Source organism: Carassius auratus, chromosome 8, assembly GCF_003368295.1.
Source record: "Carassius auratus strain Wakin chromosome 8, ASM336829v1, whole genome shotgun sequence".
Lineage (NCBI taxonomy): Eukaryota > Metazoa > Chordata > Actinopteri > Cypriniformes > Cyprinidae > Carassius > Carassius auratus.
The window spans coordinates 23397843-23421399 of NC_039250.1; the positions used below are offsets into that span (position 1 = coordinate 23397843).

Genomic DNA, 23557 nt, shown 5'->3' on the forward strand with positions numbered 1-23557 from the left:
AAATATAGTAATCTGAATAAACGAATGTATGTATATTATTGCCATTCATGATGTTGAATGTCTCTTTGATTTATGTTCAATTCTTTTAAGGGTTGTAAATATTTCTGCCTCTTTCTCAGTCCAAAAATGTGTGCTTGACATATTCTAGCTGCCTGTTTTCTTTAACTGAAGGAGTCAGAGTTACTTTCTAATGGACTCTTGCAGTTGTGTTTTTTCAGCGTGTTTTTAATTTCAAGCGTTTAAACACATATACTTAATCACAAGTTCTGACTCTTTTTGGAAAATGTTTGAATAGACAAACACAGTGAAATCACTTGTTTATTAATTGTTAGATTTTCTATTATCTAATTATCTAATTTTTATATTAATGCATTTTTGAATAAGTATACTATGTCAGTCTGCCTTTATCCATATTTCTTCATCTGTTTTTAACATAAGATTAGATCCATGGAATTTATGACTGAATCTGATCATATGTGTGTTTTATAAATGAAGTGTGTTTTTTTTTTTTTTTTTTTTTTGCTTGCTGATTTTGGAAGCTAGGTAACTTCAAGACAACTCTCGGTTCTCTCTTTCCATCCCTTCCAATTACTGATACTAGATAAACAATAGCTTTGTATTACAACCCTGAGCCCTACGGAAAAATCCAGGAGTTGGAAACCTCAGAGAGCCGGTGGTGTGGTGAGACGAGGTTCCAAGCAAAGCACATACTGTACCCCGTGTCTCTGTTTGAGGGACTCACCATTTGTTATTATTTCCCATGTTCAGCAAGTATGGTAATACCTTGCAGATTAAAAGAAGGGCCTCAATCAACCGCAGCTTGCGTCTGCTGGCAATTTGGGGGGGTGGGGAGGGAGTAGGTAACCAATTAATGGGGCTTTTCCATTTTCCACTATACATTACATTTTTTTTATTACTTGACTTTAGTTCTTATTCAAACTCAATATTCTGTTGTCAAAATGAGACACCATTGGGACAGTTCTGTGGAATGGGAAAAGATTTTTTGAGCATTTTTGGCCACACAATGAAAGTCAATGGGGTCCAAAACAAGTGTTGTTTCTTAAAATAGGCCTCAGTTTGGCTATCAGTATATCAATATCAATATATGTATATAATGTAATATAAGTCACCAAAGATTTACTTTCCAACACTAAATATTTTATACTTAACTGCTGGGGAATAACCATATATGCTTAAAGATTTACATTTGTTACAGTACATTTAGCTACATAATTTCTTAATTGGATAATTACAGTTAAATTCATCACAGAACTGTAATCTTATCAAGGTATCTCACAGATCTACTGTACCTCATTCATCTTGTCATGTTTGATTATATATCAGACAGACAAGTTTTGTCTGTTTTATTTAATACAAAAGGATGAAAGTTCACCTCAGGCTTGTGATGCTGATGAGTAAAGCAAAAGCTCTTGACATGAATCAGAAGGGAGTTAGGAGGTTTTCTCTTCAGCGGCTTTGACACCCACCGCCGTTCTTCACACAAGGTCTGTAATGAGCCACCTCAGAGACAAGAATCTGAGAGCGCTTGGAAGAGCGAAGGGATGGAAAATACACCCCAGCCCTGCACTGTGGTCCCTGCAGAAACTCATGAGCTCATCGCTTGGCTAGACATCTGCAACCCCTTTGAACAGAAGCCTGACCACATCCTCAGGGCTCCACCACTCTTTAGCTCCTTGTAGGTCCGTGCCGCTATCGCTTTACTTCACTTCTTATAAAGGGAATGAAGTATCACTGCCTTGACAGCAGCTGAATAGTGATGCACGCTCATTGATGAGATTTTCTGATGGTTTACAAACAGGTTTCGTGGTGACTCCGCCCATCCTTGCTATTGGCCAGGCTTCCAGATGGCCAAACCCTCAAATGCACATTATTGGTATAGCCACTGTTGCTATGTCATCATGATTGGTATTCTTAAACAAACAAAGTAATGTTCGGATAGCACCCCAGTGTTTACACTTTTCTGGGGAATCAAATGAATGGCTTTCTTAAAAAGGCACAGTACACAGTATTTTTGCAATTTTTTACCGGTATTTATATTATCGCATCATTATGGATCCTCCATAGTAACCCGCCATCTGCACTGGTTTTAGACAATATGGTGTTTTTAGTTCGCGGTAGTTTTTTCTTTGTGCATTAGAGTTTGTAAGACAGACAGTGTCCTTATTGTTAAAGAGGCAAAAGTTTGGGGTAGGTAAGATTTTTAAATGCTTTTGAAAGACTTGCACTCATTAAGGTGCATTTATGTGATCAAATATACAGTAAAAACATAAATATTGTATTATTATTGTAAATAGATATATATATATATATTTGTAAATCCAATTTCAACTTCAGTGTCAGATTATCCTTTCAGAAATCATTCTCATATGTTAATTTGATGCTCAGGAAACATTATTATTATTACTAGTAGTATTATCAATGTATAAATTGTAGAATACTGTCTTCACTTATAAATTGGTTCTTATTACTACATTTGTGAAAACTAAATTATATATATATATTAAATTATATATATATATATATATATATATATATATATATATATATATATATATATATATATATATATATATATTCAACCTCTTTTGATAAATACAATGTTAAAAAGAACAGCATTAATTAATTCTAAATCCAACAAAATATGAGGTTGTCTCAACTCAACATTTAAAGGGATAGTTCACCCAAAAATGTCATTAATCAACATTTTGTCATCATTTACTCACCCTCATGTCGTTTCAAACTTAGGTTGACCATAAAAGAAGATATTTTGAATAATGTTGGTAATCAAACTGTTTGGTTTTCTTTATGAGAGATATCATTAGAACTAAATGATGGACTATATTGAGTTTGGGCTCTGTTTAATCAGGAAAATTTTCTGCAAATGATGACGTGCCATTTTCTTTGCATTTCTATGCTATTTTGTGTGTTATGAATTCATGAGGAATACCTTTGTATATTAATCAGGAGAATCTGCTCTTAATAATGGTGTATATTTTTCCAAGATCTGAGCGTGTTTTATGAAGTTACAAGCAAAATGGTGACAACAATATATTATTTTAAAGGGGGGTGAAATGCTCGTTTTCACTCAATATCCTGTTAATCTTGAGTAGCTATAGAGTAGTACTGCATGCTTCATAACTCCAAAAAGTCTTTAGTTTTATTATATTCATAAGAGAAAGATAGTCTGTACTGATTTTTCCCAGAAAAACACGACAGGCTGGAGGCGTGGCGTGTGGGTGGAGCTAAAGAATCACGAGCGCCAGTAGGCTTTTGCGTTGAGAGCGTTTGGAAGCTGTGACACAGATCCAGAGGCTGAAATTTAACAAGAGCAGCATCAGCAAACGACGTCTCTATGTGGTATGTACTGAAACTGTATATATTTGCTTAGCGGTTTTGGAAAATGACTAAGTTCCACTTTATGTCGTCTTTTTTTTTTTTTTTTTTAAGCTGTACATGTGGAAAGTGCAGTTTGATGACAACATCGCATGTTGTTTACTTGATGTGCTTACGCGCCGATAGCTAAGTTAACAACACAGAGATATTTGAAGCAGTTTTACTCACCGCATGCGGTTCCAACACACGATTGTGACCCTTTTTCGTTGGGACTGCATTATCCTTAAGAAATAAACGATGTGCAAATCCGGCGTCAAACTGGGCCTTGTTTGTAAAACAAGCATCTTCAAAATGCAGGGAACAAACACAAACACTTGCACAACTCCGTTGATGCTCTGTAAAAATAAACTCCATCCACTGGTCCCTTAATGCTGTATTTATTTATTTTTTTTGGTAATCTGTGCAGGGTTGTCTTGCCCTGGCAACCAAAAACACACTTCTGTGACATTTCGCGACGTTCTCGCTCTGATCAGTGAGTCTGTGCTCAGCCTGAGCCTCTCAGTGCGCTGCTATAGACCCTTTTACAGTTGGTAAACAAGGTGACGTATTTGTGTGGGCGGGGCTTAGCTGGAGGCAGAAAGATTCCCCTCAACACTTGAACAAATGGTAGCTAGCTTGTTTTTTAGCTTGTTTTTTTAACAATGGCTGGAGAAAATCTGAATATATCTGCTTTATCTGAATATTTAAGGTCACTCACTGTCCGGGACCGCGATAATTATTTGAAAAAGTTAACTTTAACGGACGGAACCAGATTGGTCGACCCGCGATCTGACAGGATTAACTCCGTTTGAGTGGCCTGACATCTACACTTACCTGATAGAGAAACCGAGCGTGTATAGTAAAGAGAAACTGAGGGCGTATAAATCCTTAGATTAAATAAAGAGTGACATTACAGTAAAATTATTATTAAGATGTAAATATTTTCTAGAAATAAAAATTCTGAAGACTGCAAATTAATTATAAACTTTATGTATTTATTCTTTCTTACCATGTTCTTAAATTCCGGTCACAATTAATCACAACAATGTATATAAAATGTTCTCCGTCGATTCTGGCAACCAACAACACAACAAGACGACATTTTAAGCTCCTTAAGTAGCCGACCCTGGGAGTTTATCAAAATCTACATGCATTGTAAGGCTCAGACTCCATCCGTTGTTTTGTTGATCAAGGCAGTGGTTTGAAAAATATGATGAGTAATATTTTACTAATTTATATTTGAATATTTTAAATAGGTGGGTGGGGGGGGTCCCGTCTGGACTTTTCAGGGAGTGTTAATAGTTGATCAAAATAAATACATTCATAAAAAGCTGAGATTATAAGCTTTAAAATGATACCTATTTTGTTTTATTCTATTCAGGGGTTGCTTAGTAATTTGATTATGAACCCAGAGGAATTATGCCACTGTCTCCGCCACATCAAAAGGCCGAACAGCGACAGTTGCGTAAGACTGTCACTTATAACTTCCATGACTTGTTTTTCCCATCTGTGCGTGTGCAAGTTACATGTTCTAATTTACTCAGTGCATATTTGTTCATACACTTAGTACTTTTCCAGTCTCTCCGGCTGTTTCACCAAACAAAAGACTCTTTTATCTCATTATGCAATATATAAAGCTTCCTGGCCTGCGTGGCAATTTCCATAAACTTGAAATCTCCAGACATGCCAGCATAATGAGTTAGTTTGCTGGTAAGAGGCATTGTAAGTGATGTCTGCACTAGGTAGCAGTATTCTGCCTTGGAAAGCTTGTGTTTCAGGTAGTAATAGACAGTGTAATTGTCTTCGGTTGTCATCACTGTCTGTATACATTTTACACTTGGGTGAGCAGATTAAGAAGATACTAGAGTATTTTCCTGGCTCTGAAGTTGCCTGCAAGAGCCAAACCTATTATTTCTCTCTGCGCATTCACCTTGAGCAACAGTAATATGTGTTTATTTAAAATATGCTTTTGGCTGCTCCCAGTTTTACACTCTGTTCTGGACTGGTAATATCACCATACTTGGCTGTGTAGCTCATGAAAAGTGTTTTGGGATTTATTGGCCGTGAATCCTGATGCGAACAAATCCAGATGCTCTAAAAAAAAACATAAAAGTTAACCGCACATCATCAAATGCATTAATCAATATTGTATTTCGTACAGGTCCCTCAGCAATCTGTCTAATGTTGTTGAGTTCCGGATGGCAGGTGTTAGCACTTCCTTTCTCAGTCGTGCCAGTTGTTCCTGCTCTCTGGAAATCCCCTGATGGGAAAACCATATCCCTTGAGGAAGCCACCACAGAGCACCCCGCAGCCCCACTATCACATGTGAACTCACACCTCTGGAATGTTACTCTGCCATTGGCCAGGCCGCAGTCTCAACACCTTTCAAGCTGTTTGCTTGAAGACATGCACGTTTAGTTTTTTTTTCCATAGCCTGCTATGGAAGCAGACAGCTTTGTAATTAAAGGCCCTGAACTACTGTGGCAAAGTGTCATACAAAATACATTTTTCCACAATTATACACATTTAGATGTTCATTCCATCACTGTGCAGATATGAAAATCTAGGAATAACATTGCTTTGATCATAATAAAATTTTTCAGAAAGGTGCATGATTGATTTTGCTGCCTGATACAACAGAGATATTGGACTTTATACTGACACCTATTGGTGTGGATGCAGCATCACGTTCAGGACCCTATTCACAGTCTGTGATGATGCGTTAACATCGTAAATATAACGCAGTTTCTGTTGGTTATTATTGATTTCATTTTACAGTAGGTTTCATTTGGTTAACATTAGTTAATTTGTTAAATAGTTTGTTATCATGTACTATGATGTTTTACAGAATGTTTTAATATATGTTAATGTATACCCAGGGCTTAAAGTATTATTTTCTAAGTTAATGTTTCACAATATAAAAACTATTTTTAATTTACTGAGAAAAAAAACACTGAGTGAGCCTTAATGCGCATGCGTGATTCAGCGCGAAGCAGACTGACACAGAGCGCGCATCTGAACCGACCTGATTCTTGTGGTTGATTCTGAACTGATTCTGTGCTAATGTTATAAGCGCGGGGTAAACCAAAGCTTGAATGAAGGGCAATCATCGCCAATGACGGCATTACATCGAGCGCAAAAGAAACCGGTGAACCATTTTTTTTTCAACTGGTTTAATTGATCGAATTGTCCGAAAGAACCGGTTCACTGAGCACCTGCTCCTTTGCCCCTTAAGTGCCCTTTTGTCAAAGCAAAAATTTCAATTTTTTTTTGTAATAACATAAACATTTGTGAATGCCTGCCCACGGCCAATTATAATATTAGTACAATTTATTAATAATAATCTAGCCGTAAATAAAATGACCAGCATGATGACAGTTCACCTGACTACGACCTCATCCAACCGGGAAGATTCCTCATGCTGCACGCGCATTTTTAATTGCTACAGGATATTTTTCAACATCGTGGCAGCTGGTAAGTGGTGTTTCATTCTCAGCGAAGTGATTTTGATGTTTATTTACTTATTATTATTTTACAAGAACGATGTGATGTGAGAACATGCAGATACGTTGTTTATATTGCTGTGTGTAGCCTGTAGTGTAGAAGTAACACAAGCGTGCTGTTTGAGGGAGAAAAGTTTCACAGGCATCGAGGGGTTTGGTCTTTTTTATGTTATTTGAATAAACTTTTATTATATTACAGTAGGCTACTTATTTATTTTAACACGTAAAAATAATTATCACAACACTGTAAGGCTTTATTCAGATTTTCTCATTCTCTGAATTATCATTATAGAAATAAAAACAATTCAGAAATGAATTAAAATATAATTATATTTTAAATGTGATGCAAATATTTTTTCTACAATAGCAAACAGTGTTTACAACAGCAAGACCACTTTAGCCTGTAAACTCAATAATATCTATCTGGAAATAAATGTAAAAATATCAATGTCAATAAAATGCATAATATACCTGACATGAAAGTGCAGTGTGCAGGATATGAATAACAAATGTAGCCTGTCATTTGTTTACATTGCAAAGGTGTTTTTGTTGTTTAGTAGCAGTAATATGCAGTTATTAGCCATGTCCACTGTATTTTTTTGTTGGTTTTCATGAGACCCCCCTTGAAAAGACCAGGACCCCCCATTGCCCCCCCAATCAAAATTGTCTGGAGCCGCCACTGTCCCTCAGCAATCTGTCTAATGTTGTTGAGTTCCGGATGGCAGGTGTTAGCACTTCCTTTCTCAGTCGTGCCAGTTGTTCCTGCTCTCTGGAAATCCCCTGATGGGGAAAACCATATCCCTTGAGAAAGCCACCACAGAGCACCCCGCAGCCCCCACTATCACATGTGAACTCACACCTCTGGAATGTTACTCTGCCTCTGGCCAGGCCGCAGTCTCAACACCTTTCAAGCTGTTTGCTTGAAGACATGCACGTTTAGTTTTTTTTTTTTTCCATAGCCTGCTATGGAAGCAGACAGCTTTGTAATTAAAGGCCCTGAACTACTGTGGCAAAGTGTCATACAAAATACATTTTTCCACAATTATACACATTTAGATGTTCATTCCATCACTGTGCAGATATGAAAATCTAGGAATAACATTGCTTTGATCATAATTAAATTTTTTTCAGAAAGGTGCATGATTGATTTTGCTGCCTGATACAACAGAGATATTGGACTTTATACTGACACCTATTGGTGTGGATGCAGCATCACGTTCAGGACCCTATTCACAGTCTGTGATGATGCGTTAACATCGTAAATATAACGCAGTTTCTGTTGGTTATTATTGATTTCATTTTACATTAGGTTTCATTTGGTTAACATTAGTTAATGTGTTAAATAGTTTGTTATCATGTACTATGATGTTTTACAGAATGTTTTAATATATGTTAATGTATACCCAGGGCTTAAAGTATTATTTTCTAAGTTAATGTTTCACAATATAAAAACTATTTTTAATTTACTGAGAAAAAAACACTGAGTGAGCCTTAATGAAGCAGTCTTTAGTGAATAGTTTTGCTCTAGGAAAGGGTTAATAGACTGTTACATAATGCAAATGCTGGTGACACCGTCGTTTTTTTATAAGCCACAAACCTGATTCCTCTACACTGTCCCAGATTATACCTGGCACCACCACCTTTGTTCACTTTGTTCTGAACGTATACTACTGACTTCTGATCAAACTTTTCTTGCTTTGCAAAGAAAAAAAAAAGATTGTTCTCATATTGCGTCACTGAGTTAACACAAGTCAAGTCTGCTCATTGTCATGTTCTTTATTTAAGTTTTCCAAACAGTCTGGTTCTCCTCAGGGTTTTGCAATGGGGCTTGTTTACCTGGTGAATAATACTTGACCGTAAAAGTGGCAAAGAAACAGCTGGCATTTGCAGTATTTTACCTGCCTTCTAGTAGCTTTTGGCATCTAAATCTCCAATATCTAAGCAAAAGATATGTTTTTTTAAATATAGTTATTTTCTAAAATAATCCATCTAAGTTATTGGAGTCGAATGGAAAATTTCTACCAGAAAGACTCGGGAGATAGAGGAATGTACGAAGCATACATTTATTGACAGCTCAGCGAGCACAATTATAAATTTCTTTGGCAGAAGGCCCCGTCCATGGTTCGTAATCCGAGGGTAGCGAATCTGCATTTCCTGCCTGAAGACGAAGGCAGGGGCGCAGCAGACCCCCCTGGAAGGTAAGGACAGGACCATCCTGGTGGTGGTGGGGAGGGTGGAGGTTGTTGTCGCGTTGGCATCTGCGAACTCAAACATGTGTAAGTACGATCTTTTATACAGGAGTATAAAGACGTGATTGGATAATGATGAAGGTAATTAGTGACGAAGTGATTGAGTCTTCCTGGCAGAACTTAGGCTAAAGCTTCCATTTCCAGACTTTTCATGGAACCAGGTTTAACCAGGGATTTTTTTTTTTTTTTTTTTTTTTTTTTTTTTGCTGCTTAAAAGTTTATTTTTGACTAAGAAAAAAGCTATCTTGATGGCACAAGAGCATAAACCACATTTGTTAGCCCTATCCAACCAAACATTTTTGCAGTGTAACATTGCCAGTCATTACCAACAAATCAGCCCTCAGCTGCTTTATAGGCACACAACTTTGTTTATTTGTGTATTGAGTCCAGTCATTTTGCCAGTGTACGTTATGCACCAATTACTAGTGTGGTTAAGAGCACATGAAACCATTCTTGGTTAATCATATCCAGCTGCTTTGAAATGCAGTGACTGCCATATATATATAACTTTGTATGATGTATTTTGTAATGTAAAATTGCTTTCTGAACATATCATTGTCATGTGTAATGTGGTTTAAAGCAATTATATTTTAGTATTATTTATATGCTATTATAGTATTTATCAATATTTTGCATTAGCCTTGAATTAGATTTTGCATAGCCTTTTTAAATTTGTATATACAAATTTTAGTTTAAGTTTGTCATAAAGTTTGTGTGCTTTTCAAAGTGCATATTAATTTTATCCACACTCTGTATGGCTCATGTAATATGAACAGCACTGCATTCATTTCTATATTGATTATAATTACATTTATTTTTATCCTGGAATTATGTATTTGTGGATTCCGCTTTTAAAATATATAGTCAAAGTTCGTGACTGGGCATCCAGCCTGATCAGTGTCCCAAATGCTTTCGATATTTATAGACCAAAATCTGTGAGTGTCCCATTTGAGGATTCACTGTGGTTAACTCGCGTGTGATCATATTTACTTATTATTAGTAATATGTCACAGGTGATGCATATCAATCATTGATCATCTGGGACATGTCAGCATTTATTTTAATCGTCAAGGTTTTTGTTGAGGTGTTTTCAGTGAAACATCTCCTCAGCCATTGTGATTTACATCATCCTTCTCTGTGAAAATCACTCTATGTCCTTAAATTCTTGGCTTGAGAGATACATGTGAGTATTATATTTCAAGGAGCATAAACCCTGAAGTCTGTAAATGTCTTTGGCTGTAATGGTCCCTGGTTTTAGGAGCCTTAGCGCTGCGCCAGACGGGAAGAACACACTCTAGCCACACTCCCTGTTCTATTCATGGACATCAGTATATATCGGGCGGCTGCTCCTGATTTCCACGGGTGTTCAGAGATTCAGAGGTTCAGAGATTGTTAGGGAATGAAGAGACATTGTTTAACTCTTGACAGATCACTTGGGCTTTCTTGTCTCTTTCAGGAATCACTAAATACTCCTAAACCTTTTTGATAACCTGAGAGGTTGACAGCACTAAAATTAGTGATTGACCACAAATAATAACCAGCAAACCATGTGCATCTTTTCACACATATATACGTCAATGAGGGACAGATAAGGTTCCTTTCATGAAGCACAAAGTGTATGCATTAATCGATCTCTATATATTTGGTTGTGAGTCCTGAAAAGGTACTTCAGATATAGAATGAGATTGTCAATCTCTTTTATTGCTGAACAGTGTATAAACAGAGCATTTTTAGCACTACATATTTGATTGATATCTATAATCTGCTGCTATATGAAAATATTTCTTAGACCTTTCTGTCTTGTCTCTTTCTAAAACTGGCAGTCACTAGAACTCTTATTTCCAGGAAATATTACTCACTTTTATTCATTGTGTCCCATAAAGTTGTGAAATAGATTCAGAAGCCTAGAATAGACCTGGAATGAAGACAAATATATAATTATTTGTAATTATAATGTATTTCATGCCAAATAAAACCATCTTGATTTTTCCCCCTTTGTTTTGTCAAGCCAACATTCTCAACATACTCTTTTTAAGTCAAGTAATTCTGCTAAATATAAAATTCTAATGAATGACACGGAATGGCTTACTAACTAGTTACTAAAAATAATGGGAAGAAATAGAATATTTTGTCTTTGCTGACTGAAATATTTTTTTTTAATTATAAGTTTGTGAAAATTTAAAGCTGCTCTGTGAATCCTGTAAAGGAAACAGAACTCGAACAAGAGAGCAAGCAAGAGCATTGAAGGCAATGGCTCCAGGCCACCGTTTTCAGGCCAGACACTGATTGCCATTTAGTTGTGTCCCTGTCACCTGACAATTACCAGTGTGCATGAGAATCCTGGAGAGAGTTCTTTTTTGAACTGTGTAAATGTGGTAAAAGTGGGGTGAGGGACCACGCATTTGATCATGTATTTTCAAACTCATGTGATTTTCTTATGCGATCTGAGGCTGCATTATTTAAAGGGTTCATATGACGTTGCTAAAAAGAACATTATTTTGAGTATTTGGTGTAATTCAGTGCTTATGCAGTTTAAGGAAAAATATATATATTTTTTTCCATATAATGTACATTATTTTTTCTCCTCTATGCCCCAGCTTTCTGAAGCGTGTCGATTTTTACAAAGCTCATCGTTTTAAAAAACGAGGTGTGCTGTGATTGGTCAGCTATCCCATGCATTGTGATTGGCCGAATGCCTCAAGCATGTGTCAGAAATGTTATGCCCCGTAACAAAATGGCATGCCATCTTCCAGCAGAACGAGACTCAGTCCAGCTGCTTTGCTCGTGCACATCCCATCATCGGTTCTCTTTAGCAGTTCAGTCAATGTACTATTAGGAGTAACTGAATAACTCGGGTTATTGGTTTATTTTGTGTCAGAGAGAGTGTCAGGCACATTTATAAACTGAATAACTTAATAGTTTGTGGATTAGTGCGTACTGGAGACGTGAACCGTTTCAAAACGGTTCAATTTGGTGAACTGGTTTGACCGGTTCACTAAGAAGATCCGGTTAAATAGAAAGATTTGGTCGCTATCCGGACATCACTTGACGAGATAAAACCAATAAAACCCATTACAAATGAGGCATTTGTTGCATCCAGTAGGGATATAATTACTGATTATAATGACTTATACTGTCTTTTTACACGTTGTGTTGCATATCGTGCTGCGTAAACATAAAACCATTGCATCTGCATTTGTGATCGGGTTCGGGATAACAACCAGCCTACTCTACTATGCTCAAAAATCATGTTTGAATCATCAGTTTGAATCATCAGTGGCAAATTATTTAAATATATAAAATGTAACGTTACTTACAGGCTGTATGTCAGAAGCGCCAGACTGACCTTGCAAAGTTGGAACTGTCTCACTTTATAGAAAATGTCTTTGTGCTAGTATGCTCCCGATCCTCCATAAAATGCGCTGTTTTGGGGGGCGTGGACGAGTCTTTACTTTTTTGAGATTTTAGTCTTTGCAACTTTACAGTTCTTTATGCACCAAGAGCTTGTAAAACTCTAAAGAGAAAGGAAAACTTGAAATTGCAGCATATGACCCCTTTAATCAAAAACATTTTTAATCATTTTAAAATGACTGTAATAGCGTAATGGCAAAACTACATTTTGTGCTTCATAAGTACTAGTAAACAGCCATTATTCCAGTAATATGCACATTAATAAGCAGCTTGTTAATAGTTAATGGTTAATGGTGTTCCCTAATCTAAAGTGTCCTAAAACTGGTAAAACAACACTATAAGTGTCATACAAGTCCATATGTCTCATGCACAATATTTATGAACAATTCTTTCAGATTTTTTGTCTTGATCATCTTTAACACACTGAATAAACATATACATTACTGAAGAGGAATCATGAACTTGGAATCTTGTTATGCACAAGCTGTATTGACTACATGTGTGGTACTTTTTTGGTGCTTTTGCATAATTTTAAAGTTTAAAAGCGACTTAAAGTATTTAAAGCTTCCCCTTTTGTGTGAAAATCTCCCTCTCTACCCGTGTCTATAAACACTTTTTCTTGTCTGTTTACATTAGGAATTTACCTGTTTGACATGACCTACATTGACTCCGCCTACCCTGCTTCTGACAGCATCATCGAGACTGAGCAAAGAACCAATCAGATGAACAATCTACTTCGCATCATCTCTGATCTACAGGTGTCCTGTAACTATGGTAAGTTGCTTTCATAAACCAGATTCATTTTTATTTTATTTACATATATATGTACATTTGCATATTAATGTTCAGATCTCATTAAAAGAAAAAAAGAAATCCAAATAATAAACCTGCACACAGTGTATTGATGTGAGAATTTGAATTGCATTCTCACATTTCTTCGCCCCACAGATCATATAGTCATGTTACCACACGTGCAGAAGTATTTGATGTCAGTGCGCTACATCGAGGAGCTCCAAAAGTTTGTGGAGGATGACAATTACACGTAAGCTAACCAAACACATTGCAATGCTCAGTAGCCTTTATTTAGCTGAACTGATTGTTTTGTGTGATTTTAGCTTTGTGTTCTGCCCTGCAATTTATTGCACTTCATAAACGTCTATGCCAGCTTTCACTTTAAACTACCCACATCTGTAAGACCCCCGTAAACCAAGACCCTCCCTGGTTTTAACACTTCATTTTGCACAGCTGCCTATACTATTTATTAAAACATGTGCTGTCTGTGGAGTTTATGTCTTCTTGGTTTGGATAAATGGCCCACAGGCCAACCAAACACCTAATTTACCGGAGACAGCTGCACCAGCTCGGCATGACTTTATGACTTTATACTACAATATAATCCCTGTTTCCTTTACCTCAGGCTTCATAAACATGTGAAGCCCATAATGTATTTTCCTAGTACAGTCTTATATAATATGGTTTTCTGAAAATTGTGCTATGTGGTGAGGTATGACAAATGAATGTTATGAATGAGATTTCGAGAACAGAATTTTAAAAGTATTATTTTTTTTAATGTTACATGCTGCGCATGTTATGAATTATGCATACATGTGGCTTTCTGCCTCTACAAAGACAAGCATAGCATTGATGTTTTCATTATTATTTAATGAGTTTTCCCTGTTTCCTCCGGAGCTTTCTTCACTCCTACTGTGTGGTCCTGTCTGTCTGTCTCACAGAAAAGGGCAGGTGGTTTTATTGCGGTCCAACTTCTTGCCGTCTAGACACTTATAAACGCAACATCAGGAATTGCAAAACTCTGGATCCCAATATTTTTTTCCCCCATATATTTCCACGTCGAAGTGTCAGAGTTAATTTTCAGTTAGGTGGCTCTTACAAGTGGTGTGTTGAAGTGTTGTTGAAAATATTCCTAAAATACTTTATAATATAATTTTTTACTTATAATTGTATAACAATTATCATTTTATAAAAATGCATATATAATTTAACCTACAGTCATTTAAACGGCTGTTTTGGCACCAAGTGTTGGTTTTTGTAATTACTGACAAATTATTTTCTAAACTAGGTTTATCTATACATATTGTACAATAACTTGTACAATATACAGTACATATCAAATGGTTAAGCTTCCCATATGTCACAAGATGTTATGCTTTATATCAAATTATTATATTATCAAAGTATTATTTTAATAGTTGGATACATTCAAAAAGGTCATGACCTCTGAAATGTAACAGGCCCAAATCACCATTTTAATGGGGAATGCAGATATCTTATCTTATTTTTTCAATGGCACGTTAAAGGAAAAAAAATGTACCACTTTTGTGACAAGTGTGATGTTTTTATTCTAATCTGATTTATGCAGACAGATAAAAGACTGGAACTCAGTAGAGACTGTGATATATATCAAGATCTTGAGTCGTTTCATTTGAGAAAAGCTGGATTATTTTGCCTTGGTGTAATTTTCCTCACTGAATCATTTCTGTAGCCCCATTCTGACTGGCAACAGTAATGAGTTAAAGCTGTTGTTCTGGTAAAACTTTCAAACACGTCTCCATATGAGAAAATAAAGAAAGGCACATTTTTGGCAAAGCGACATAATTCACGCATCTTTTCCATGCTTCGTTAAAAAATGACTTGCCTGGTTTACTTCAGTATCAGGTGAAACCTCTCAAGTGAAACTAGGCCATGCAGAGATAAACGTTTACATAGAGTCTGAACCATAATGAAAACCATGTCGTATCAAGGGTCATGGTGTAAATAAAGATATTTGTAATTATTGTATTTTTTTAATCTTCATCTGGTTCTCCAACTTCAGTCAGACAGTGACTGAGCTCCATGTGAAACTGTCTCAGACACTTTGAACACCAAAGGATACATGGCTGCCAGAGGAGGATGGGTTTGGTGGAATAGATGGGACTGCAGTATAATAGTTGTGTTTGGGGGAATGACATCATCGTCTGGCAGTCTGTGGGTTGGAACCAAACAATTAAACGTAATAACTTATTACTAAGAACCAATTAATGAATTCATTGAGGAAAAAAGTCATAATAAATGGTTTGTTAATAGTGAGGATTTAATATTAAAATAAAGTGTGACCAATTAAAACAATTCAGGGATGCCAAGTTTAATTATTTGTGATTGATTTACATAAAATCCTCCTTCACATCATATTTTTGTTATGGTATATGATTTGACAGTGTTTTAAAACTAAGCATGTAATATAAGATACTGTTCGGAAGACATGTCCAGGTTGCATTTTTATTCTAATATCGGCAACATTATATTATATTTTACTTTTATTTTACTATTTGTGACCCTGGACGACAAAACCAGTCATAAGGGTACATATTTTGAAATTGAGATTTATACATCATCTGAAAGTTTGAAATAAGCTTTCCATTGATGTATGTTTCTTAGGATAGGACGATATTTGGCCGAAAATCACCTTTAAAGTTGTCCAAATGTGTTCCTTTAGCAATGCATTTTACTAATCAAGAATTAAGTTTTTGATATATTTACAGTAGGACATTTACAAAATAACTTCATGGAACATGATCTTTATACCCTAACGATTTTTGGCTTAAAATAAAAATTTATAATTTGACCCAAACAATGTATTGTTGGCCAACGTTACTTAAGACTGCTCCAAGGTCACATTTTATTTAAGAATTACAATATTTTATATTGTGTGTACTAAAACCATGTGAAACAGAATACAGTATCATTCTGATTATAATTTATTAATTTGTGCATTTATTACATTATGCATCATCGCTTATCTTTCTAATGTGAAATCTAGAGTCAGCTGATCATAAAATAGCCCCTGACAGGTTAATCAGGTCCCCATCACAATAAAATCAAGAAACCACATACTAGAATTGCTAATACTAGAAACATTAACTTGAGATATCACTCACTTAGATTAACATTTGGTCTGGTTGTACAGATAATTTCATTTCATTTCATTTCACATTCATTTGAATACTAATGACAAATTGATTAAATATTAAAATTGGATTAACATTAAATATATTGAGGTTGCCATATCTAGTAGTAATCATATCTGAGTAATTATATCTATCATAAAAGGTAATTAGGATTTTCTGTTGCTAAACATTGCACTCTTGCTGTTGAATGTGTAAATATCCTTTGGTATTTCAGAAGATATTTATGCTGGTATTACTTTCTATTGACACTTTTGTAAATTCTCTGTTGGGAACTTAACTAGAAGTTTTTTGGACCCAGATATGTTTTAAAGGCCTCTAATGTGTGCGATATTTACAGGCATCTCTTAGAACTAGTCACTTCTGATTGTTTGTTGGGAACAAAGTCTGTTCTCATTTAGGTTAAGGCTGCTCTTAACCATTATGAGACTTATTAACCTACTATAAAAGACAGTGGGGAACGTCATAATTAACATACTCCTAATAATCCAAAGCCATTTCCATCATTGCCACACATCCTCTTCTGGCCTATTTTTTCATTGGAAAAGGCCTGCAGGGAACATTTTCACTGGCTGTCCACTTATGTATTTCTTTTTTGCTACTTTGTAGTGGTATTCTTGTTTACCAGGCCGGTAATACTGTGGCTGAGTTGAGAAACTGAGCCATCCTTTTTGACACAATGCCTAACTTTCTGCTGTGGATCTATGGGACTGTTTTTTTTAATGTTAGCCTTCTGAAAGCCATAATTATCCACATGCATGCTTTAATAGGTGCTAGTAAGCATTTTATGGTCGTTAGTTTTGAATAGCACAGGAATGGGCTTTTATGATTGCAGCTACATATAACGTTTTCAATAAGCAAGTAGATCTTTGACTATTAGTATGTGAGTTTGTGTATCTTACTTACTTGGAGGTGTAAGTGCCATCATGAGTTTAAGTCTGTGTGTGTGTGTGTGTGTGTGTGTGTGTGTGTGTGTGTGTGTACAGGACCTTCAGAAGAGTCTGTCTCAGTGCGGTATAACAGACGACCAACCTGTCCTGATACATCAGTGGCTGCCCACCTTCCAACACCCTCTCTTGCCCGACACAGGAAGAGCCACAGTCTGGGGAACAAGTAGGTATCACACGAAAAGTTCACTCCTCGCAACACATGTGACAACTGTAAAAAAGTACACATTTAGATATGTTTAAAAAGAGTGCTTATTTCAAAAATAGTATACATGTCATATACAAACCCGATTCCAAAATAGTTGGGACACTACAAATTGTGAATAAAAACAGAATGGAATGATGTAGAAGTTTCAAACTTAAATATTTGATTCAGAATATAACTTAGATGACATATCAAATGTTTAAACTGAGAAAATTTATCATTTTAAGAGAAAAATAAGTTGATTTTAAATTTCATGGCATCGACACAAGTTGGGACAAGGCCATGTTTATATGAAGGTAAATCAGTTGCAAAACTCGAGAGGTTGTAAGTTGGAATTTGAGAACTTGTCATATTAATATTTGTATTTGTAAATTGAAATTTACACTCACGACCCTGATGTGAAAAGCTGAATCTTTCGATTTGCACACACAGACAATGATCAAAACACCCCTGTTTTAAAGCTGAACTTGCAGATTAAAAGTTACAAATGTGTAAAATGTCATTCACATGTACAAAATGACAGACACAAATGTGTGTATTTTGCACTTTACTTCAGTTTCGCTGTACAACCTCAAGTCGGCGCTTACAACCTCTCAGATCTGGCAGTACAAGTTCAATTCCTGGCGCTTTGACTTTTGCTACTCTTTTTGCGATACTCCTGTTGCAAAACTGACTTGTGCACTTGTAAACGCAGACGCGAGAGAACACGGGGAGGGGAGGGGGGTTGGGGGGTGATTGAATCCGTTTTATTGGTCGATGCCTGACCAATGAACAACGCCAGCCAGTGCGACTTGTCATGCTGAAAAAAAAACATTTTTATGCATATGTATGCTTCATTTTAAAACACTTGGACAATATTTTCATTAAATATCCTGACGGGATTTTATATTGCACTAAAAAAAAAAAAAATTCGTTTATTGGTTGGAGCCAATGAAATGGGACGTTTTTATGTATGCGATGACGTCACTTCATGGAGCAGATCGCGCCGTTTGGCGGTCAATGTAGCAGTCTGTCATCACGATGGAGGCATCAAACAATCCCAGGGTAGGTTTTTATTAATAAATTAAGACAGTTTCAAAAATCAAATCATTATTATGTTTTCCTTGACTGATATGTTTCACTGATGACGACTACCATCCACACAAAAATAACTTTTTGCCATTTGTTTAAATGTGGGTGTAAATGCTCAACATAATTCATTATTTAAGGCATTTTCTTTGATGTAACGTTAATGTAATAAATGACGAGAAGGTGATAAGAGCGCCAACGCGAAGTGTCACCATGTTATCACACTAAATGGGGTTTATTTTGAGACAATGGCCAATTGATTATGATGTTACATGCTGTTTATTACACATTATTTGGTTATAATGAAGTATTCCAGATTGCCGCGATGTGATCATTTTACTAGCTACCACTCCCCATGCCTTTACCTATTGAAAATACTAAAGCTTAATACTACATAAAAAGCATTGTTAGATGATAGATGAATTGAAGGATTTACATTTTTTTATTATTATTATTGATATATTCATATCATCTTGCAGGAATTGTTGTTGAACCATTTATTACAACGGCTTTACACACGTCTGTCACTTTGGCTGGAACGCATTCCTCTTGACATGGACTTCTTAGAATTTACGTGTTCTTGTGCACTGATCATTTAGCATGTATATTGGGGCTGTTAATAAGATAGAGTCCTGTATTTAAGCTCTGGCCCCTCAGGCCAGGCATCGGGCCAATTTTCATGTCAGCTCCGCTGAACAGGGCCGATCTGTTTGTCAAGTGGTGAAATTACAATCTGGAATACTTCATTATAACCAAATAATGTGTAATAAACAGCATGTAACATCATAATCAATTGGCCATTGTCTCAAAATAAACCCCATTTAGTGTGATAACATGGTGACACTTCGCGTTGGCGCTCTTATCACCTTCTCGTCATTTATTACGTTAACGTTACATCAAAGAAAATGCCTTAAATAATGAATTATGTTGAGCATTTACACCCACATTTAAACAAATGGCAAAAAGTTATTTTTGTGTGGATGGTAGTCGTCATCAGTGAAACATATCAGTCAAGGAAAACATAATAATGATTTGATTTTTGAAACTGTCTTAATTTATTAAAAATAAAAACCTACCCTGGGATTGTTTGATGCCTCCATCGTGATGACAGACTGCTACATTGACCGCCAAACGGCGCGATCTGCTCTATGAAGTGACGTCATCGCATACATAAAAACGTCCCATTTCATTGGCTCCAACCAATAAACGAATTTTTTTTTTTTTTTAGTGCAATATAAAATCCCGTCAGGATATTTAATGAAAATATTGTCCAAGTGTTTTAAAAATGAAGCATACATATGCATAAAAATGTTTTTTTTCAGTATGACAAGTCGCACTGGCTGGCGTGGTTCATTGGTCAGGCATCGACCAATAAAACGGATTCAATCACCCCCCAACCCCCCTCCCCTCCCCGTGTTCTCTCGCGTCTGCGTTTACAAGTGCACAAGTCAGTTTTGCAACAGGAGTATCGCAAAAAGAGTAGCAAAAGTCAAAGCGCCAGGAATTGAACTTGTACTGCCAGATCTGAGAGGTTGTAAGCGCCGACTTGAGGTTGTACAGCGAAACTGAAGTAAAGTGCAAAATACACACATTTGTGTCTGTCATTTGTACATGTGAATGACATTTTACACATTTGTAACTTTTAATCTGCAAATTCAGCTTTAAAACAGGGGTGTTTTGATCATTGTCTGTGTGTGCAAATCGAAAGATTCAGCTTTTCACATCAGGGTCGTGAGTGTAAATTTCAATTTACAAATACAAATATTAATATGACAAGTTCTCAAATTCCAACTTACAACCTCTCGAGTTTTGCAACTGATTTACCTTCATATGTTTACCACTGTGCGGCATCCCCTCTTCTTTTTATAACAATCTGCAAACGTCTGGGGACTGAGGAGACAAGATGCTCAAGTTCAGGAATAGGAATGTTGTCCCATTCTTTTTAATACAGGTTGCTCAACTGTCTTACAGTAGGTCTTCTTTGTCGCATCTTCCTCTTTATGATGCACCAAATGTTTTCTATGGGTGAAAGATCTGGACTGCAGGCTGGCCATTTCATTACCCGGATCCTTCTTCCACGCAGCCATGATGTTGTAATTGATGTAGTATGTTGTCTGGCATTGTCAAGTTGGAAAATGCAAGGTCTTCCCTGAAAGAGACGACATCTGGATGGGAGCATTTGTTGTTCTAGAACTTGGATATACCTTTCAGCATTGATGGTGCCTTTCCAGATGTGTGAGCTGCCCATGCCACACGCATTCATGCAACCCCATACCATCAGAGATGCAGGCTTCTGAACTGAGCGCTGATAACAACTTGGGTTGTCCTTGTCCTCTTTAGTCCGGATGACATAACGTCCCAGTTTTCCAAAAAGAACTTCAAATTTTAATTCGTCTGACCACAGAACAGTTTTCCACTTTGCCACAGTTCATTTTAAATGAGCCTTGGCCCAGAGAAAACGCCTGCGCTTCTGGATAATATTTAGATATGGGTTCTTTTTTGACCTATAGAGATTTAGCTGGCAACAGTGAATGGCACATTGGCGACAATGTTTTCTGGTAGTATTCCTGAGCCCATGTTGTGATTTCCATTACAGAAACATTCCTGTATGTGATGCGGTGCTGTCTAAGGGCCTGAAGATCAAGGGCATTCAGTATGGTTTTGCGGCCTTGACCCTTATGCACAGAGATTGTTCCAGATTTTCTAAATCTTTGGATGATATTATGCACTGTAGATGATGATAACTCTACATTTTTTACTCACAATTTGTACAGTGTCCCAAACTTTTTTGGAATCGGGTTTGTACATAAGTGTGAACTGAACAGACATATTGTATATTAATAGAAATGTGAGAATGTATGTATTATAGTTTACATTTATGTTAAATGCAATTAGCTGAACTGTAGTGTGCTTTATTGACCCACTTAATTGGGCCCTACATTAAGAACTTTTTAAAAAAATAAAATAATTTCATAATTATTTCACTTATCTTTGAAACATGGTTAAAGGGATAGTTCACACCCAAGAATGCAGATTATGACATCATTTACTCATCGTCAGGCTATAAACCTATGAATATCTTTCTTCTGCTAAACACAAAATAAAATATTTTGATTAATGTAACCAAACAGTGGCTGGTGCCCTTTGACTTCTATAGTATTTTTGTCCATACTCTGGAAGTCACCGGGGACCAGCAACTGTTTGGAGACCAACATACTTTAAAATACCTTTTTTTATTTATTTTTTTTTTTTTTATGTTTTTTTTTTTTTTTTTTTTTTTTTTTTTTTATGATCTACAGAAGAAATAAACTCATACAGGTTTGGAAAAACTTGAGGATGAATACATGACTTAAAAATAATTTATATATATATTAAATATATTTGTAATTACAAAGTTGTAATAACGATGTTGCAGTTTAGTGCTTTTAAAATATATTAACTTCAAATGTATCATCTAACATTGTGCTTTGGTATGCTAGTCAACATATCAAAATAAGTTTACTTTAAAGAATGACAAAAGCATAATGAAATTAAAGCATAATGATTTAAAATGTACTTAAAGTAAATCTTTTAATTTTATATTATTACAAAGTACACTTTGTGTGAAGTGAAAGTGTGCTCTCTTTAGGTTCTTAGAGGCCTTTTATTTAATTAATCTGGAAGTAGAAATATACTTGAAACATCTGAAGTACACTACAAGTACATATTCAGTGCAGCTAAGTGCACTTATTTTTCACAAGGGAACACGATGCCTAATCTGAGTGACTGTCTTTGTGTTTCAATTCTGTCGTCTCCTCTCAGTATGATGTGCCAGTACGGTGTGGTGGAGAGTAAAAGTGCCACATTCCCTGCAAAAGAAAAAGCTCGACACCTACTGGACGACAGCTTCTTAGAGTCTCACAGCCCTGTCAGAAACCACACACATGATTCAGTATTTACCAACGGCATCACAGTTGGTACTACAGTTTATTCCTGTTGTACACACCCTCATATCTCAGTCTTTGTCCCACTGACACAAGATTAATGTGTTAATATATCTGTGTCATAATGTAAAGGTGTTCTATTTCACCTCCATAAAATATGTCTGCTGTGTTGAAACTTGTTTGTAGTTATGATTTTTCTCCACTAGATGACAGTAGTGTTCAAAATTTTGTTATTTCAGTGTCATGTTGTCCTTTGCAAACACCATGTTGGTTTATTTTCTAAATAGACTTGATATCTTCACCATGGAATATGTCTGCAGTCACCTTTTATTCATTTATTTTAAGAGAAAGAAAATGATTTTGTTTTGTCCTGACCTTCACATTTTTCGGTCTGTCTGCAGGTAGTAGAGAGAGCTCTTTTAGTGATGAATTATCAAGTACAGTTGAGAGGTAAGGCAAATTATAAATCATTATTATAAAGTAGAATAGAAAATGAATTGCATTCATTATATTTCTATATATATATTTATATATATATATATATATATATATATATATATATATATATATATATACACACACACACACACACACACACACACAAACACACACACATTCTTAAATTATAACACATTAACAACATTTGCTGTTTTAATCTCAGCTGTTAACATGTTTCTTATTTATTTGTGACGCTTTTGTTTGCTTAACACAAATGAGAAACACATTCCTCTTCCTGTCCACTTTCAGAGGACGTATGTATGCCACACTTGGTCCAAACTGGCGAGTCCCAGTCTGTAACTCTCCCAGAAGTAGAAGTTATATTTATAGGTAGGAATATAGCTTTTACTTTTGTCCCTAAAAACTGAAGTTAATGCTGTTGTCTTTGATCTTTGATC

The 23557-nt window shown here is 35.9% G+C and overlaps 1 protein-coding gene across 1 annotated transcript in view; it reads left to right on the forward strand.

The window, feature by feature from the left end:
* LOC113106828 (ras-specific guanine nucleotide-releasing factor RalGPS1-like) overlaps window positions 1-23557 on the forward strand; it is a 104330-nt gene that overhangs the window by 70267 nt on the left and 10506 nt on the right. The window contains exons 10-16 of the mRNA XM_026268845.1: window positions 13193-13330; window positions 13505-13598; window positions 17128-17150; window positions 17505-17631; window positions 22540-22694; window positions 23063-23111; window positions 23409-23489. Of these exons, the coding sequence (XP_026124630.1) occupies window positions 13193-13330; window positions 13505-13598; window positions 17128-17150; window positions 17505-17631; window positions 22540-22694; window positions 23063-23111; window positions 23409-23489 (667 nt within the window). The remainder of the gene's footprint in view (window positions 1-13192; window positions 13331-13504; window positions 13599-17127; window positions 17151-17504; window positions 17632-22539; window positions 22695-23062; window positions 23112-23408; window positions 23490-23557) is intronic.